The following is a 20237-nucleotide window of genomic DNA, read 5'->3' on the forward strand; positions in this document are numbered from 1 at the left end:
TTAAGCAAATCTTTGTCCATTTTTATTTTCTTAATATATTTTTGTGACACTTGACACTTTGTGACACAGTTTCACCAGTTTTCAGCCCATTTTTGCCACTTTTTAACCCCATTTAACCACTTTGAAATGCTGTCAAACCGTTTTCTCTGTTTTTTCCACATTACAACTATCTTTGCCTTTTTTAATCAATTTTACCCATATTCATGCCTTTTACCACTCTCTTCAACTATTTTGCACAGTTTTAACCACATTTCAGTATTTGTTTTGCCCATTTTGCAACTTTTTAATTCATTTGCACCACTTTTTCTGCCTGTTCCTACAACTTTGACCCATTTTTGTGACTTCAAACACATTTTTTGTCACTTTTCCCATTACTGCTACTTTTAAAATTCAGTTGTACCACCTTTTCTGCCCCCTTTTTTTCTTTTTTTTTTTTTTTGGCCTTTTTTTACGCATTTTGATTCTGTTTCATGAAAGGGGATTTACATTTTTAAGAATACTACATACTACAACAAAAAAATAAATATTTTTTGCTTTGAAGAGTGGTTATTCAGGTAAAGAAATAAAACAGGATATTATAGGAATACTTTACTATGGACCATAATATCTAGGCATTTTATAAATACATATTAAAAGAACAGATATGTTAGAAGATGTATCAAAATGACCAGAAAAACTGTGTTTATTTTATTTCAAAGTTTAAATTGGATTTTACTTTTAGTCAGCTATTACTTTATTAAATTAGGCCCCTCTAAGCAACCAAAGTCGCCCACGTCTGGCTTGGGTGTTTTAAGCTCTACTCCTATTCTGAAAACCACCTAAGTGTACAAGCTCCGGTGGTTTTGCTTCCGGGTCATGAAGGCTAGTTTCCGCTTGGTATAATTAGTATGTTAGCGTGAGCAGCGTCCTGCAGGAGCAAGTAATGCTTGTAAAGTGTTTATAGTTGTCTGTTCCTTTCCTCGTCTTACTCTTGGATGTGTATAAAATGTCCGGGTTTCAGGATATCGCAGGTTTGTTGTCTTTCTCCGTCTGTTTACTGTAAATGTTTCAAGGAGCTGAGCCTTTACCTTACGTTTGTGAACACACAGCACAGTGTTAGCCACAGCTAGCTTCAGATTACAATATAACTTTGTTTCCAGGCTCTTATACCAAATGACGGCAATACTAACATCACCTGAACATTTCATTCATCTGTCTGTGGCCTAAAGAGCCTTCCTTCACGTAAGACTGGTGCGTCTGTAACATGAATGTTAGCTATAAAACTCAAGTATCCATGGTTGAGACGAAACTTCGTCTAAAAATGGCTTTAAAAGGCTGTAGAAATTCAATTTTACTATCAGAGAGAACCCAACACATCACGAATATCTTTATTGTTCAAAAAATACTGATTTGTCAAACTGAAATCATTTCACATACTTTTGTTGAAATAAGATACTAAAATGAAATTATCAGCACAGGGCACTAAGCAAGGCATTCAAATGTCTACATGTACAATTTAAACGTGAAACTTTATCAAATGTGGAGTAGCTTAGGCACTTTAATAATAAGGTTGTCATAAATTTGAAGACTCATTTTCTTTAAAGCAGCACTACTTTAAACAACACAATATCAGATATTTCTACATATGATAAGACAATTTTGATATGTAAGTTACCTAAGAATAAAACACATATACAGTACAATATTCAACCCAAAGCTGTGAAGAGAGAGGTGGAGCAGTGGTAGTTCCAAAAAGAAATACAATGTTGTTTACTGCTTGTTTGTAGAGATGGAGTTTGTTGATTTTTATTGATTTTGATACCCTTACCAGCAAACCTTATAACGGAGTCTTTATCGAGATTACCACCAATACTTTTCTGTTATTTGGTGGAAAGACAAGATTACAAGACATCTTGTATTATGAGCTGAGTGAGCTTGACTTATAAAGATCATAATCCCATCTGTAATTTCTATTTTATATTTATAAAGAAAACAAAGTTTGCATCCTCACAGCTGTAGGAATTCAAGTTTCTCATCAAGAAGTGTATTTCTTTTTTGTCATGTGGTATTTGCATTACCTTGTACGCCAGATAAACTGTTTCATATCTCCATTGCATGGATATGAACTCATCTGTCACTTTATTAGGTACACCTGTTCAGTTTGCTTGTTAACACAAATAGCTAACCATCAATCACACGGCAGAAACTCAGTGCATTTAGGCATGAAGGCATGGTCAAGACAACTCGCCTAATGAGGGCAAAAGAGGATTTAACTGACTTTGGATGTGTAAATTAAAAAGAAAGTAAATGTCCCTACTTTCCAAGATTTGTCTAGCATGAACTTACAGCTCCCCCTGATGTCTGTCTGTATTTCAGCTCTTCCCGCTGGAATCCAGCAGCCATTGGTGAGTAAAGAAGCCCCCCCTGAGCAGCAGGAGTGGAGCCATAGTGTGGACCAAGAGGACCCTAACCCCCTGCATATAAAGGAGGAAGAGGAAGAACTGTGGAGTAGCCAGGAAGGAGAGCAGCCTTCAAGATTGGACGAGGCTGATGTCATCAAGTTCACATTCAGTCCTGTTTTTATGAAGAGTGAAGATGATGAAGAGAAACCTCAGCCCTCACAGCTCCATAAGGAAACAGGAGTTGATGGTGAGGATAGTGGATCAGAAACAGATGGAGACTCTGAACCAGAGAGACATTTACAACCAGAGATTGAGGTCAAAATTGAGGAATCCTCTGATCCTGAGACTGATGACAGTGATGAGTGGAGGAACACTAGAGAACATCAGTCAGATTTAAATTCTTTGGAAAACATGAAAAACAAGAAACAAAAGACTGATAAGAGATCACATAGCTGTTTGCAGTGTGATAAAATCTTTAAAAAGAAGAGTAGTCTGACTACACACATGAGGACCCACACTGGGGAGAAACCCTTCAGCTGCCTTGACTGTGGTAAAAGATTCAACTACAAAAGTTACCTGACTATACACATGAGGATTCACACTGGAGAGAAACTATTCAATTGCACTGAGTGTGGTAAAATATTCAGTCGTAAGACAAATATGATGAGGCACATGAGAATTCATACTGGAGTGAAACCATTCAGCTGCACTGAGTGTGGTAAAACATTTAACTACAAAAGTTATCTCACCATGCACATGAGTATTCACACAGGAGAGAAGCTGTTTAGTTGCACTGAGTGTGGTAAAATATTTAACCATAAGACAAATCTGACCAGACACATGAGAGTACACACAGGAGTGAAACCCTTCAGTTGCTCTGAGTGCAATAAAAGATTTAACGATAAAGCAAATTTGAACAAACATAAGATGATTCATTTAGAAGAGAAACCATTTAGCTGTTCTGAGTGTGGTAAAAGATTTAGCAATAAAGCTTATATGACCAAACACAAGATAATTCATTCAGGAGAAAAGACATTTATCTGCAGTGTTTGTCACAGAAGCTTCTTTCGTCAGTTTGAGCTGAAAAGACACAAGTGTGTTGCGGGTCATATTTCAGAGTCTCATGAAAGCCAAACAAATCTGCAAATTGCTGTAGAAAGAAAATCTGATGGAGAAGACTATATAGGATCAGAACAACCCAGGAGCCCAGATCCAGAAAAGTATTTACAACCGGAGACTGAGGTCAAGATTGAAGACTCTTCTGAACTGATGGTGGATGACCGTGATGGCTGGAAAAATACCACAGAACACCAATTAATCTTAAACTCGGTGAAAAACACTAAAAATGAAAGATCAAAGTCATACAAGAAGTGCCATAGCTGCTCTTATTGTGGTAAACTTTTCAGAAATAACGGACATTTGAGTCAACACATGACAATTCACACAGGAGATAAACTATTCAGTTGCTCTGTGTGTGGTAAAAGATTTAATGATAAAGCAAATATGACTAAACACAAGATGATTCACACTGGAGAAAAACCCTTTAGCTGTCCTGAATGTTTTAAAACATTTAATCAAAAGTCCAATCTCAAAGTTCACATGGCACATCATAGAGGAGAGAAACCCTTCAACTGCAATAATTGTGACCAAAGATTCTCCTGGTATTCTCAGCTTAAAATACACAAGTGTGTTGGCATGCATGCTTCAGAACCTTATGAAAACCATACCAAAGGAAAAAATGCAGAAGGCGGAGCTGGTGGAGAACCAGAACAAATCAGAAACTTAGATTCAGAGAAAATTTGACAACCAGGTATTGAAGTCAAGACTGTGCTGAACCTGACTAAAGGAAGGAAACCTGCATGCCACCTGTCAGTTTTGAAGTGAGAAATTCAGAGGTCTGAGATGTTATACAGGTGGGAAACCACTCAGCTGCTGTTTATAGGGTTGAACATTCAACTGGAGTTACCTTCATAAATGACATAAAAAGTCACACAAGAGAGAAACAATGACATTTCTTTTTTTACCATATGTGAACAACAAGTAGTTTCTGACAGAGGAATCATGTATGATACAATGCTCTTAGACCACAGGTATTACTAAGTAATCTCAGCTTACTGTAAAAAAATTTCTTTACAACTCCTATTATTCTCGAGAGAGAGAGAGAGAGAGAGACATTGTTATTTTAAAAATATGTACATGATGTTATTTGATTGAATTTTTGCACTGATCCACACAAAATAATAAAAATATTTAACTTTGAAAAAGTAAGATCTGACATACTTATGACTCCAAATTCACCCTCCTACTATTCCTACATGAGACGGTGACTGAGCCTTTCAGAGCAGGTGCCGTTGATGCAAAGTGCAGAGTCACGTACGTTGTGTTTTGACAGATTTACTTACAGTGGAGAAATATTGTGGATATTGAATGTCTGACAAAAAAATGAAGTTATATTTTAGTTTCTTTCAGTCTTCATGAAGAATACTTCACTGACTTTTCGTCAGATTTTTTGTCATCAAATATCTATATTTGGCGAGTTTTAGTCTCATGGAAAAAAGACAGTCAACTAACATTTTTTTGTCGTACTTTTGGTCAACAAAACTAATAATCCTACATTCTCATTCTATGGGAAAATCTGCAGGAGCTGTCAGTAGAAATACTTTGACTCAACCCGGACAAGGTTTGCGAACATTTATGTTTGAGAAGGGATGCAGGGCTGTGTAGTAAACAGAGCATTTAAGTGAGAATGAGTTTCAGTGAAGTGTGTCAGAAACTTCCAGATGCAGCAGTCAGTTCAGTTTCTGTTCAGTCTGACTGAGGGAGGTTTTTGTACCATGCTTTTTCACTGTGTGAACAACCAAAGGCTGTTAATGTTATGTTCACCCTTACAGTAGTAAACTGCTGTATCTTCAGTCTGGACTCCACTGATGGTCAAAGTGTAGTCAGAGCCTGATCCACTGCCTGAAAAACGATCTGGAATCCCTGATACTCGCTGATTAACATACTTAATGAGGAGTTTAGGAATTCCTCCATCTTTCTGTTGGTACCAGAAAAAATAGTTATTGTTATAAACATTCTGACTGGTCCTGCATGGGATGGTGACAGAGGATCCCAGAGCAGAGCTCACTGCTGCAGGCTGAGTCACTGTGACCTGTCCTCTGGACTCTGAGGATACAGAGACATAAACACAAAGCAGCATCATGGTTTTGTGGTCTTCATTTCAAAGGAATGGATGTTGATAGAGGACAGGAGTTTGATTGTCTGGACTTTACCTGTGAAGCAGCAGCAGAGGAGAGTCCAGATGAGGACACAGATCAGAGTCATGTTTGTGATGAGGAGGAGGATTTGTGTGTCTTGTGTTGTGATGAAGGACAGCTGTCAGTCATCCAGTGTTCAAGTGGCAGGACTATAAACTCTCTTAGAGCACTGGAGCATGGAGCTGCTGATGCAAAGTGGCTCGACATGGAAATGATCTGAAATACTCCTACATGGACTGGGATTTTTTTGTTGATAATGTTTATCTATGGATCAATTTAAGAAATATTTACTGGAGATTGTTTTTTTTTTCAAATGTGGAATTGTGAAATAAAAATTGTGGAAATTTGTATTTCTAAAATTGATGGCAAGGTTAATTAAAACTATTAAAATCTTGACTCAGAAATGGTGTATTTGTAATTTAAAACCGTATGTCTGCAGCCAACAAGATTGTTTTATTGCAGTGAGTTTGATATGTCTTTAGAAGTCATCAAGCTTTGAGCTTTTTATTTAACATCATCTTGAAAGAACATGCAGATTATTATTTGTTATTTTACTAATTTTTGGACTCATTTGGTATTTACTTAACTTAAAGGAAAAATGTCTATACCTCAAGCTCACCTTTACTTTCAGGTCACCAGGAATGACATACCAGTCAGATCAGGGGGTGTGGCAAGATAAATAACATTGCACAAAAATAATGACATCGACTGTCCCTGGATCACTTATAAACACTCTGAATAGGTTTGTAGTTAAAATTTTGGCGGAAATACTTGCTACAAGGGAATTCTTGGTCCAGGTCAAAATTGACCCGGACCATACTGTAAAGGTACAGAATATGAACACTATGTGAGAGTTAAGAGTCGTCTTAGTTTGACACTTGTGGACAGATTATGAAGTCAGCTTATGGCGTAAGTAGCTTCTACAAAGTCTGTGAATCTTCTTGTGTAATTTTTGTATTCATGATGATTTTATCCTTTATGAAACAGCCTTTAACATGTTCAGGATTAAACATTTATGAGTGGATACATGGCAGTAAACTAAACAGTGCATTTAAGAGTGAATGTGTTCTCAGTGAAATGTGTCAGTCTGTGCAGAAACTTCCAGCTGCAGCAGTCAGTTCAATTTCTGTTCAGTCTGACTGAGGGAGGTTTTTGTACCATGCTTTTTCACTGTGTGAATGACCAAAGGCTGTTGATGTTATATTCTCCCTTACAGTAGTAAACTGCTGCATCTCCAGTCTGGACTCCACTGATGGTCAGAGTGTAGTCAGAGCCTGATCCACTGCCTGAAAAACGATCTGGAGTCCCAGATTCTCGCTGATTATACTTAATGAGGAGTTTAGGAATTCCTCCATCTTTCTGTTGGTACCAGTGTAAATAGTGCCATGAGTTGGTGCTGTAATAATAAACATCCTGACTGGTCCTGCATGAGATGGTGACGGAGGCTCCCAGAGCAGAGCTCACTGCTGCAGGCTGAGTCACTGTGACCTGTCCTCTGGACTCTGAGGATACAGAGACATAAACACAAAGCAGCATCATGGTTTTGTGGTCTTCATTTCAGAGGGATGGATGTTGATAGAGGAGAGGAGTTTGATTGTCTGGACTTTACCTGTGAAGCAGCAGCAGAGGAGAGTCCAGATGAGGACGCAGATCAGAGTCATGTTTGTGATGAGGAGGAGGATTTGTATGTCTTGTGTTGTGATGAAGGACAGCTGTCAGTCCTCTAGTGTTCAAGTGTCAGGACTATAAACTGTCCCAGAGCACTGGAGCATGGAGCTGCTGATGCAAAGTGGCTCTACATGGAAACAATCAAACTGACTCCTACAGAGATGTAGGATTACTCTGGTGTAAATATTTATTAATTATTATTTAATTATACCTTCGGTAAGAAATGTATACATCTTTAGATAGTGAGATATAGACTCTGGTGTTGGTTACTTATTTTCCTTAAAGTTCTCGGTTGTTCATTTGAGTTGAAATCTAACTAAGGTGTTTGAGCATCTCCCACATGTTAAACTGTAACCTTGATAACGTGGAACTGGTGTTTTTCCACACTGTTTTTATATATATATATATATTTTCCTCTAGCTGGTGCAGTTGCTTCAATATGCTCATGCCTACAACTAATTTGACAGCTTTTTGGTCCAGCTGATCTGTCAAAGAAACATGGTAAAATGCTAAAGTATTCCTTTAAGTTAAATACATCAATATGTTTCACATTTGATTAAATTATTGTGCAGTGGAGACAGACAATGAAAAGTGTGTGAGGAAATTTTGTTTCTCCATAGGTTCGAACTCCTTGGATTTTCTCTTGTTTCTCTTGATTGTTGTTCAGATGTTTCTACACCTTGATTGGAGTCCACCTGTAGGGAATTAATTTGATTGGTCTAATCTAAATCATATCTTTGTATTCAGGACTTAGAATGACATCCATCCACCCATCTTCCTCCGCTTATCCGAGATCGGGTCGCGGGGGCAGCAGCCTAAGCAGGGAAGCCCAGACTGGGGTATCCCAAGGCGTTCCCTGGCCAGCCGAGCGACATAGTCTCTCCAGCGTGTCCTGGGTCTTCCCTGGGGCCTCCTCCCAGTGGGACCTGCCTGGATCACCTCACCAGGGAGGCGTCCAGCATACATCTCCCATTTGAGCTGTACTATTTGAGCCAAGTTGGACCACTGGAACCAAATTTTTGGGGAAAATGATGCTGAAGGTGATAAACAAAAAAACAGGTAAATGATTAACATCACAAAAGAGCAGAGATAACAGGAGTGCACGCTAAGTCAGAGAGCCGTATCTCTCTACTGTCAGAGGTTTTTGTACGACGGCTCAATGAGTTTGTATCACTGTGGTGGACTTTTGGTGGAGGAACCAGACTGGATGTTGGAAGTAAGTTTCTTTACCAACACTAAATCTTTGAGTGTGAACAAATGTTAAAATTCCTCTATATTTTGTTGTCTAGCCTGATAAATATTTGTTTAAATCTGACTCTTTTACTTTTTCTGTCTTTAATTTGTCCTCCTTCACCATGGAGGTTTACTCAGATCAGCTTTACCGAACATTTCTTTAAACTAGGGCTGTCAAAAGTTTTGACTAATTTTGATCAATTCATCACAGTGGTGAAAAATGCAATTTAAAAATGTATGCTGATTGATTGCACTCTGATGCCATCAAACAAATCGACTAAAGTAGCTTTGTAACTTTGATTGGAACACATGTAACAAATATGTGCTCTTCATTGTATCATTTCATGGATAAATCCATACTCTACCATCCTAGATTGATGAGTAAGTGGACAGTCTGTTTTTGCTCTCCTTAAAGCTAATATAAAATGTTGATACCATTCAGAACTATGTCCTTGCTGACTGTTTTGTTACTATTATTATTAAATCTAACAGTAATGCATCTTCCTTTTATTACTGACATGTGCAATTAATTGTGATTAATTAATCCCAAGCCTTTAATCAATAAGATGAACACTTTAATCGCCTGGCAGCACTACTTTACACATTTCTGCCATACTGAAGACATAAACAGCTTCAAGTTCATCAAGGAAAAGCAACATATTTTCAGGAAAAATAATGTTTAACATGGCCAAAATTACTTTTGCATTTACTTATAAGTCAGTTATGTACACACAATTTCATAAAAGAAATTTATAGCAGTATGTAAAAAGTACAAAGAAGATGCTCGTCTTTCAAATAAGGAGAAATTTTGTGTGAAATGCTGTATTGTTGTATTCTTAGTGTAGTCTGATCTCTGTTGAAGCTCTCAGTGTGATGATGGTCTCTGTGCTGATGTGCATGAGAGGCTTCTTAAAGGGAAGTGAAACAATGTGTGAGTGAGTGACTGGTGGAGCAGAAAAAACATCTGACAGAAAGTCCTAAAAAAAGAAAATCAACTGTCAGACATTAAAGCTGTCCAAGTGTTTGATTGGTTGCTGTGTGCTCCCTGTCCTCTAAGCTGATTGGTGTCTCCTAGGTGATGCACGTCCCACCCTGACAGTGCTGCCCCCCTCCCGTGAGGAGCTGCAGCAGGGTACCACGGCCACGCTCATGTGCCTGGCCAACAAGGGCTTCCCCTCAGGCTGGAGTCTGGCCTGGAAGGTGGGCGGCATCGGCAGCATCAGCGGGGAGGAGAGCAGGAGCCCTGCGGTGCTGGAGAGGGACACTCTCTACAGCTGGAGCAGCACCCTGAGGATCACTGCAGACCAGTGGAGCAAGGTGGGCTCTGTGACCTGTGAGGCCACCCAGGGCTCCCAGACTCCAGTCACAGAGACTCTGAGGAAAGACCAGTGTTCCCAGTTCTGATCTGACTCACTGGGACTCTGCTGCTGGTTTTAATCTATGTTTGATCTTTTGTCTCATGCTGCTCTCATCTATGCTGAACAATATATTTCTCTTTCTTTCTATGATTAAACAATTTGATACGTTTTCTTGACCTGCTGTGTTGTTGTTTTAAACTGCAAAACCAATTAAAAAAACTATCAGATTTGCTTTTGTTGTTATTTTTCTCAGTCAAATGCTTTGTCATAAGAGAATATACGGGTTACCAACAAATTTAAAGCATAAATTATCTTTTTTTTCTTATTATTTGCAATCAAAACACATCAGAATAATTACTGGACTTGTATCTAAACATGACTTTTCTGCCTGTTTCTGCCCAAATTCCGCTTCCAAGTCACTTAAATAATATTCACAGAAATTTGAGCAGATTTGTTTGAGTCCAAGTCAGATAGTCATTGTAAATGGTTTCTGGCTCTGTTTCACAGCGTGCTTCAACTTTACATGGAGGAAATAGTTAAGAAGTGAAGTCACTAAAAACGTAGCCAAGATAAGTGTCTTGCAGTTATACATTCGACAAGTTTCTCTAAGATCGAAAATCTAAAAATTTGACTAATTTTAATGAAATTTAAATATATGATAGAATTTAAATATTCATTTTAAGAGCTTTTGACCTCCAAAAAATATTTTTACCTCGGTTTAAAAACGAGGTCAAGATTAATTTGAATTTTTTTTAAAACTTTTTTTTACTTTTTTTTCTCCTTAAAGACATTTACATGGCTTTATTTTCATAAACCAGCTTGCTGTACCAGCAGATTTTGTTTTCATATCAGTCATAAAACACATTTTAGAGACAAATCTCACTAAGAAAACAAGTCACATAGACAACATATATTCTTTTAATGTAAAGACAAATAATGTAATCAAACCATAAAGAATGAAAAGTATTTTCAGGCATGTTACTTAGACGCTTAGTTCTATGCTAAAACAAACAATAGGAGCAAGAACAACCTTTAAACCTCTCATCTCTAACTAAAACATGTCTGTCACTGATCTAAAGGAGGGAAGTGAAACACTTAAGACAATTTTGGTCTTATGCAAAAGATACCAACAAATGTAGAGGCCTCCTCTGCCGTCACCTATAGCATACAGTTTAGATGACCTCCCATGAACTTTATTAATCTCTCTCAGCTGTGAGTCACATGACAGCCTAAAAATGCAGTCCCACTACACAAGAGTGGGGGTTTCTCATTTCTCATGACAGTTTACTGATAATCTAGTAATAGTAAAAAAATAAATCAATTTTAAATAGACTTTAAGTGATCTTTCTTTACTGGCAGTAACAACAACAGAATATACTGTACATCTCCGACCAGATTTTTCAGGTAAAGTCACACTTTTAAAATGGAGTGAAATGCAACAGCTGCTGTGGGAATGTGGGATCATTCTCTCTATATGTGCTACTTTTTAGTAAACAGAGGTGGAAAATGCAAGAGTACTGTTCTCAAGTAAAAGTACAGTTACTCTGGTCAAAACTTACAAAACTACTTTCAAAATATATACAAAAAAATGTAAAGTACTCTAAAAGCGACTCAATTACTGTCATTGTAAACCAATCCAAAGTGTGCAGTTTTTCTCTGCTATTTAATTGCATGTTAGATTATCAATATCATCAATATTTTTCAGATGTGTCATGTTACCTGGAAATTTAGTCTCTCTTTCACATCAGTACCATACACAACATGTGTTTTTCCTAAGATATGGTCGAATACTGTCATTGTTGTTATAATTATTGCTATTATTGGTTAAATTGTATCCAGGTATCGTTGGCACATTTTATTTCCTACTTTTTATGTTGCTAATTACTTGTCCCTCTCCTATTTAGCTGTTATAATAACCACATGCCTCCCAATTAGGGATCAATAAAGGCTTATCTTATCTTTATTTGAGTAAATGTAATTACAGTCCACCTCTGCATTTCCATTACTGTTTCTCAGAGTCTTAACCTCAGATAATATCAATGACAAACTGTCATATTTGTTGGTCTTTATATATTAATTTCATTACATCCAGAGTTAATTTTGTCGACTAAAACTCTTCATCGACAGCCTTTTTTTCCATGACAAAAACGACATATAAACTAACAAAAATAGATCTGTGATGACCAAAAATAGACTGAAATGTAATTTAGTTTTCGTTGGACATTCAAAATCTGCGATATTTCTCCACTGTGGGTAAATCTGTCAAAAAAACAATATATCTGTGGCTCTTCTGCCTCTCATCTGTAGAAAGCAGAGACCCCCAGGTTTGGCAGGGTGCAGAGAACACACTACCATGGTTTGGTACCAGATTTAGGCAAGAAAATGTTTGGACTAAAATTAAAAATTAGAATGTGAGGACTTTTTCTGGACTAAAACTAGACTAAAGCTAAAAGACATTTTGTCTAAAGATTAAGACTAAAACTAAAGTTAAAAATAGCTTCCAAAAATAACACTGCATTATATGTTTGTGAGTTAGTGGATACCAGTTTCTCTTTTCTCATTACAGTTTTACTGTTTTATTTACAGTGAAATTCAGTTAGTATGTAAAAAGTGACCGAAATAAACTAAACAAAAAATAATGGCGATGATAATCAATCAGGGATTTTGTATTATGCTCTCTTACTTAATACAATGCGTTAATAAAAAATTAGCCGGGTAATTTTTGTTCATTAATTCTATATATTGTACCAAGGGTTTGTTATTTTGTATGGAGCTCTAATTTTATCCTGAATGCCAGGCAGCGATAGCTGTTGCCGCGTCTTGCCTGCCAAACCAAAAACAGAAGAAGTAGTATGACGGTCACGTCAGTGTTTTTGTTTCCGGGTCATGGGGGCTGTTTACTGTCGAGCACAGCTAGCATGTTTGGCCGACCGAGGAGCAGAGTAATCCTTAAAAAAGTGTTCAGAGCTGACCTTTCCCCTCATGCTTTGACTCCTGAAATGCCCGGGGTTCAAAGTGTTTCAGGTTGGTTTTCTTTCTTCGTCCGTAAACGTGTAAATTTTTCAAAAAGCTAAGCCTTTAGCTAACGTTCACACCCACATACAGCACAGTGTTAGCCGCAGCTAGCTGATGCTAACAGTTTAACTGTTTTCTCGACTTTTGCTCTTATTTGTTTGATAGTTTAATGTCTCTGGTTTAACTATAATTATTATTAGTGAACAATGAAAATGCATTCGTTTTAATACAAATTGAAGATACTCTTGTGCATTCAGGCACCTACCTCAAAAAAGTTCGTTCTGTTTTTAAAAAAATGGGTTTACATTTAAAAAAAAAAAAAAAAAAACTGCTATATTGTCGGGTGTTAATTTTGGCAGCTATTTTAAATATGTCTTAGTTTTAGCCTTTAAATGAAATGCATTTTAGTTTGAGTCCAGTTTAGTTAGTTTTTGACGAAAACTCAAAACGTTTTCGTTTTAGTTCATAAAAAGTCCTCACATTTTAGTCTTTACTTTTAGTCCAGCAATTACATTTTAGTATAGTTTTAGTCATCTTGACGAAAACTAAACTTAGCTTTTGTCAGTTTTAGTCATCACAGATCTATTTTGTTAGTCTTAGTCTAGTTTTTGTCATGATAAAAGGCTGTTGTCAAATAGTTTTAGTCGACAAAATTAACACTGATATTGTCCACATTAAGATATTTAACATCTTCTTAAAAGCATCAAGCTCATAATGTCCAGAGATCAGCTAATGGAGTTTCAGGGTTTGTTGAAATTCTTTTCAAATAAAAGGAGCAATAAACAGAAACTTCCTTTTTCCCCACAGTTTATTTCTCAACTTTGGAACAAAAAAAAAAAAGAAACTGTAAGGAGAGGTCCTGTGACCAAAGATTTGTTAGTTCTGTACTCTATTGTTCAACAGAGGTCAGAAGGTACAAAGGATGCGGAACTAAAGTAGACCTGATAGTCAGAACAATCCAGTGTTTGAGTCTACATGTACACAAAGAACATGCAACAAATGATGATGAGAGAGGGTTTTACAATTAGAGATAATCCTCAGAGCTCCATGATATACAGTTTCAAGAAGTAGAAACCTTTGAGACAAGGTATGCATGTAGAAAACAACCATATTTCAGCACAGACATTGGTTTTAAGGTGTAACATCAGTTTTGCTTTAATTGTGTCATTCTTGGTTTGTTTATTAAGTTTAGAGAAGTCAAGTCCCTTGCACTGTAATGCTCTATGTTTTTTTCAGACTGTGTTTGAAATAAGAGGTGATCCAGAGGGTACTGAGGTGGTGATGCAAAAATGTAGGTTGATAGTCTGTGTCTGACCAGTGCAACTCTCTGCTCTGATTCACTCTCTTTTATAAAGGCATAGTATTTTATCAAAAGTAGCATCTCTGTTAAGTAAGTTGTTAACCTAACTTCAGTCACAAAAGCTGACATAGCTTTTATTTAGATCTGACTCTATATAGATTGAAACTGATCATCAGTTGAAAAAATGTATACTTTATTGGGAACTCTTTAAAGCTATATAATGTCAAATATATTTTTCTTTCAACAATAAAGTCAGTTTCGCTGAATGTGTACTTCTGTATTTTGTTTTTCCAGAGGTCGTCCAGCAGCTTTCAGTGAGTAAAGAAGAGCTTCACCTTGAGCAAAAAGAGAGGAGCTCAAGTCTGATCCAGGAGATTACTGAGCCTCTGCACATTAAAGAGGAACAGGAGGAACTGTGGAGCAACCAGGAGGGAGAGCAGCTTGAAGGACCAGAAGAGACTGATATAATCAAGTTTACATTCAGTCCTGTCCCTGTGAAGAGTGAAGATGATGAAGAGAATCCTGAGTTTTCACAGCTTCATCAAGTACAAACTGAGCAGATGGAAACAGGAGCTGATGGACGGGACAGACGAGGATCAGAGCAAGCCAGGTCCTTTGGTTCAGAGGGGTATTTAATACCAGAGACGGAGGTCAAGACTGAAGACTCCTCTGAACCGGAGACTGATGACAGTGCTGACTGGACAGACACAACAGAACGAAAGTCTAGTTTAAACTCAGGAGACATTTGTAAAAATAAGAGACAAGAGAAACTGCATTGCTGCTCTCTGTGTGGTAGAAGTTTTATCAAAAAAGCTTCCCTGACATCTCATATGCGCATCCACACCGGGCCGAAACGATTCACCTGCCCTGAATGTGGCAAAGGATATTTCTATCCAAGAAGTATGACTAGACACTTGGAAGTTCATGCCAGACAGCGACTCTTCTCTAAAATTCCTAACAATAAATGGAAGCTAAGCAGACACGTAATAATTAATAAAGGAGAGAAAATTTTCACATGCTCTGAGTGTGGTAAAAGATTTAAACAAAAGTCTTATCTGACACTTAACATGGCAAATCCCAAGAAACCCTTTAGTTGCATTTATTGTGGCCAAGGGTTTGATTTGTTTGATCAGTTAAGAATTCACAAGTGTGCTGGTGGCCAGGCCTTGGAGTCTCTTCAGAGAGGAACAGTGGAGAAAACAGGAACTGATAAAGAGGACTGTGGAGGATCAGAAAAAGCCAAAAGCTCTAATCCAGAAAGACATTTACAGCTAGAGACCGAGGGCAAAACAGAAGCTGAGACTGAAGACGGTGCTGACTGGAAGGAGACAACAGAACACCAGTCAGGCCTAAAGTCAATGAAAAACATTAAAAGTATGACGCCAAATACTGATAAAGAATCACATTGCTGTGTTACATGTCGTAAAATTTTAAACAAAAATGTCACCTTAAAGGTCATATGAGAATTCAGACAAGAGAAACCCTTTGGCTGCACCAAATGTGGCAAAATACTTTTTTAATCAAATAATTGTGGCAACGTACTTTTTAGTCCATACTGAAGAATGAGAAGTTTTTCATGTTGTTAAAATGAAAATAGCCAAAATAAAACGTGCTCACACAAATCCCTCAGCTTCACTGATTATGGAAATGATTTTAGCCTTAAAGGGCATTCAACAAGTGAGAGCTTACATGGAAGAGAAACCATTCGGCTGCTCTGAGTGCAGTTAAATACTTGTTTTTAAAAACGTATGTGACAGCTGACATGGCACATAACAGCTAGGGAGTAGCATGCAATCATAATACAGGCTTCAGTTGCTACTAGACAATTGTCTTCCTCATCTGCATAGATCAGCACTGAAAAATGCTCCCAAACTTTGTAGAAAGTCTCCTTACTTGAAGATATTAATCTGATGTTGAAATCCAGAGCAAAATCTGCAGAATAAAATTTAATTATCTTAATTAACGAAGATAAACTCAGTAAAAATGGCTTTAAGGCATATTTGAATAAAATGCCATGATGTGTTCAAATGTAATGTCATGGAAGTAAAAATTGTGTTTTTCTTGAGAAATTTCAATAAGTACACGTGAAGATGAGGAATGTGTCTGTTATTTCAGCAGTATAGAATAGATATAACAGATGGAATCATGACCTGTTCAAGCTCTACTCACCTTATTCCTGCACTACCGTCTACAATGTCTTGTAATTTTTTTCTTTCCAACAAATAAGGGAAATGGATCAATAAGGAATAGTGATCTAAGGGTTTCTCTATAAATAAAAATTAGGGACATCCATTCCTAACCATAGGGTTGAGAGAAAAATGCTGGAGAAGGCTTGAGGATCAGAACAAGTCAGAAACTCAGATCCAGAGACATTTGCATCATAGATTGAGGTTAAGACTGAAGAATGTTTTGACCTGAGATCAACTGGTGATATGAGATGTAATATTTCAGATACTGCTCTGTGGTAGTATATTCAGCTGGAACGTTCCCTTTTAAAGACACATTATTTATACAGAGATCATTTTGGGTATAGAATACTATATATATATATATATATATATATATATAAAATATAATATCAGAGCAACAAAACATGGGACATAGCTGCTACTGAGCCGCACCCCTACCGAGGAGTAAACTCCATAGAGAACTGCATCACGTGACCAATGGCAACTGTAGACATGTCAATACACAACTTATGTTGTTTTTGAAAAAAAAAAAAAACAACTCACTGCTGTTCTTTAGTCTTCTTTTAAAAAAGAAATGTTGTCAAGTTCTGATAAAACTGACACTTTAGCAGCATCGACGCTGATGTCTTCCGCCATAACTGCACCGGCCTCTTGTCGCTGCTCGCTTACGACGCGACTGCCGTGTCCAAAAGTACTGCCCCTCATTGTAATTGGTCCTGTCACTTTCTAACCAGGCCCAAATGGTTCAGACGGGAGCTTTGCAAGATGGATTCACCAGTGAGAAACAGGGAAACTCCATCTGCTTTGCAAGGTTATAGATAATTATCATATATCTGTAAAGACAGATATCCTAACAAGTACAGCGTCTCCTCTGCAGAGCTCAGAGTAAATTATTTAACTTGGATTCAGTTCTGATTGTGTTTCATTGTCTGAATTGAGGATGATAGATTGTGCGTCATTAGCATTTTATTTAATATCATTATTATTATTAATATTTAATAACATTAACAAACTTAGTTTAACTTGAACTAGAGGACAAATCTAAACTTTGTACTGGACTCTTATTTTGCATACAGTGGCACAGAATATAATTTATCAATCCTTTTTATCCATATTTCTGGTGCCACCTTGGATTTAAATAATAGATATTGGGGGTTGAAATATATAACTATATCATCAGCATAAGGGCTTAACATTATGTTGATGTGATTCTGGGAAGGTTCTTAAATGCCTGTCTATTTCTTTTTTGAAGTTTTCATTTTCAAGCTATTTGGTGTTTCTGTTTTATCCTCTCCTTAATATTTGCCATACTCAAAAAGGTATTAGAGATTGATTCAAAGAGGATGTGTTTGGTTCATTTCTGTTTCTTTATATTGGGGATTCAATTCATATTTATTTTTTCTACTCAAGCCACCAAGGTAAAGCTAGTTATTTACTCTCTTTTGCCATTTGGACTTTCTATTTACTTTAATTGACTTCTTGTCTCTATCCCTGAAATAAAGCGGTGTTTTTGGGAAGTGCTGAATGATCATTTATCATTTCCTTTAAAGCAAAGTTTCCCAAAATTGTCATACCACAACCCCTAAAATGACAATGCCAGAGACCGGGGACCACTACAGTTGTGCACAGCTGTGAAAATGTAGGAACAGTCGTTTGTGGACTTACATTTTGAGGATTTTTAACATTACTTTGATTTGATCATAAATCTCACCTAATGATTTCATTTTTATTTTAAATCAAATTTATTGTATGCAAATATTTAATATTGATATATTTATCAATTTATAATATTGATAAAATATATAACTTTTAAAAATGTTCTTTGTCATTTGAAAGGCATCTCGCAACCCCCTCTCAGTGTCTCATCCTGGGGGTCTCCACCACCACTTTGGGAACCACTGCTTCAAAGAACAACACCAAATCTGCACAGAATTTTGCCCAAATTGCTAGCTTGTTGATGAACTGAGAATATTAATGATATATATTGTGAATAATTATTGCAAATCAAAGAAACTTTCAGGTTCAGATTTTCTCATTTGAAGGTCACTGTACTCAAACACCATGGACCCTTTAGAAACTTAAAAAATACAGCAAAGACTTTAAGATTAAGTGTGTTTTTTGTATTTTACAACGCACACTTACTGTGTTTGTCTATCAACAATGAATAAATGTAATTTTGAAAAAACAGGAACTTGTGGTGTCAGTGAAACAATCTAGATTTTGTGGAGGGATGTTTTCTTAGTGAAGTGTGTCAGAAACTTCCAGCTGCAGCAGTAAGTTCAGTTTCTATTCAGTCTGACTGAGCGAGGTTTTTGTACGACCCTTTTTCACCGTGCTAACACGTAGACATTGTTGATGTAGTGTAAACTCTGACAGTAGTAAACTGCTGCATCTTCAGCCTGGACTCCACTGATGGTCAGAGTGAAGTCAGAGCCTGATCCACTGCCTGAAAAACGACCTGGAATCCCTGATGCTAGAGTTCTTATCACATAAATAAACAGCTTAGGGATTTCTCCATCTTTCTGTTGGTACCAGCCTAAATAACTACCATGAACATTAACACTGGTCCTACATGGGATGGTGACGGAGGCTCCCAGAGCAGATCTCACTGCTGCAGGCTGAGTCACTGTGACCTGTCCTCTGGACTCTGAGGATACAGAGACAAAAACACAAAGCAGCATCATGGTTTTGTGGCCTTCATTTCAGAGGGATGGATGTTGATAGAGGAGAGGAGTTTGATTGTCTGGACTTTACCTGTGAAGCAGCAGCAGAGGAGAGTCCAGATGAGGATGCAGATCAGAGTCATGTTTTTGATGAGGAGGAGGATTTGTGTGTCTTGTGTTGTGATGGAGGACAGCTGTCAGTCATCCAGTGTTCAAGTGTCAGGACTATAAACTGTCCCAGAGCACTGGAGCATGGAGCTGCTGATGCAAAGTGGCTCCCTGGGGAAATTCCAGATTTGAATAGGTAAATCAAATCATAAAAGCATAATTAGAAATGATATATTTCATTTTCATACTGTTTTATTGGAGATCAATGCTTAAAGACATTTAAATCAGTGTCTGGTCTGTTTTTTATTGTCATTTTAAAATTTAGATTATTTTTGAAGTAAAACTTCAATGAATGTACACCAAATTTGAAATAATTCTTAATTCCTTTTAGTTCACAGTATAGCCTAAGGAATACAGATAATTTATTTTTCTTTACTCCAAGAATCAGAAAAGAAACTGGTCGCTGTGCATTTAAGTTTAAAGCTCCATCAGATTGGAATAACCTACCTCTCTCACTTAGATCTATCACCTTTTTCATATCTTTAAATCATCTTTACTTATTCATTGTCAAACATCCTGCTCCTGCTTTTGATTCTCTTTCTCTGTTGGATTCAGTCTGTCTGGACTTACTCTCTTGTTCATGCTTGTGTACCTTATATCTAGATGCATTAACTGTGCTTTACCTTGTGTCTTGATGTTGAGTACACTATTTGTTAATGTACTGTATAGTATGTATGAATATATATGTACATACATATTGCGTATTGTGTAATACTGGCTGGTTGGTGGGTGGCTAGGCTTGGGGGAGCATTAAGTGTGAGTGATAGTGAGTGTGTGTGTGTGTGGTGTATTGTGTTCTGGATTTACCTCTAATAATTTTTGTATTAATTTTGTATTACTGATGATTATATTTGTGTTTTGTAAGGACCCCCTCGAAAATGAGATGATGCATCTCAAGGGGCTATCCTTGAAATAAAACAATAAACAATCAATTTGAAAAGAAAAGCACTCTGCAAGTTACTAGAGCTTTGTCTTAATCAGATTTGTTTTAAAAACTGGACTTGA

General features: G+C 37.1%; 2 protein-coding genes and 4 gene segments (V, D, J or C); 3 read left to right on the plus strand and 3 right to left on the minus strand.

Annotated features, from left to right (window-relative positions):
• Positions 1-882: 882 nt before the first annotated feature.
• Positions 883-4184, plus strand: LOC121523702 (gastrula zinc finger protein XlCGF57.1-like). Its single transcript, XM_041808687.1, has 2 exons — positions 883-1010; positions 2356-4184. The coding sequence occupies exons 1-2, from the start codon at positions 986-988 to the stop codon at positions 4182-4184; spliced, it is 1854 nt and encodes a 617-aa protein (XP_041664621.1). The 5' UTR covers positions 883-985.
• Positions 4185-5114: 930 nt separating this feature from the next.
• Positions 5115-5934, minus strand: LOC121523704. The segment is given in 2 exon segments: positions 5115-5546; positions 5654-5934. Coding segments are annotated over 2 exon segments (375 nt in total).
• An 871-nt stretch (positions 5935-6805) lies between these two features.
• On the minus strand, positions 6806-7349 carry LOC121523505. The segment is given in 2 exon segments: positions 6806-7140; positions 7248-7349. Coding segments are annotated over 2 exon segments (387 nt in total).
• Positions 7350-8304: 955 nt separating this feature from the next.
• LOC121523706 lies at positions 8305-9982 on the plus strand. The segment is given in 2 exon segments: positions 8305-8365; positions 9615-9982. Coding segments are annotated over 2 exon segments (360 nt in total).
• A 2809-nt stretch (positions 9983-12791) lies between these two features.
• Positions 12792-16948, plus strand: LOC121523703 (zinc finger protein 135-like). Its single transcript, XM_041808688.1, has 2 exons — positions 12792-12921; positions 14507-16948. The coding sequence occupies exons 1-2, from the start codon at positions 12816-12818 to the stop codon at positions 15673-15675; spliced, it is 1275 nt and encodes a 424-aa protein (XP_041664622.1). The 5' UTR covers positions 12792-12815; the 3' UTR covers positions 15676-16948.
• Positions 16949-18713: 1765 nt separating this feature from the next.
• Positions 18714-19253, minus strand: LOC121523705. The segment is given in 2 exon segments: positions 18714-19048; positions 19156-19253. Coding segments are annotated over 2 exon segments (372 nt in total).
• Positions 19254-20237: the final 984 nt, after the last annotated feature.

The sequence above is a fragment of the Cheilinus undulatus genome, linkage group 16, assembly GCF_018320785.1.
Source record: "Cheilinus undulatus linkage group 16, ASM1832078v1, whole genome shotgun sequence".
NCBI classification, from domain to species: Eukaryota; Metazoa; Chordata; class Actinopteri; order Labriformes; family Labridae; genus Cheilinus; species Cheilinus undulatus.

Coding starts and splice junctions, on each gene's coding strand:
- LOC121523702 (XM_041808687.1), top strand. CDS start 986: ATGTCCGGGTTTCAGGATATCGCAG. Junction 1,011..2,355: donor CGGGTTTCAGGATATCGCAG/GTTTGTTGTCTT, acceptor TCTGTATTTCAG/CTCTTCCCGCTGGAATCCAG.
- LOC121523703 (XM_041808688.1), top strand. CDS start 12,816: ATGTTTGGCCGACCGAGGAGCAGAGTAATCCTTAAAAAAGTGTTCAGA. Junction 12,922..14,506: donor CGGGGTTCAAAGTGTTTCAG/GTTGGTTTTCTT, acceptor TTGTTTTTCCAG/AGGTCGTCCAGCAGCTTTCA.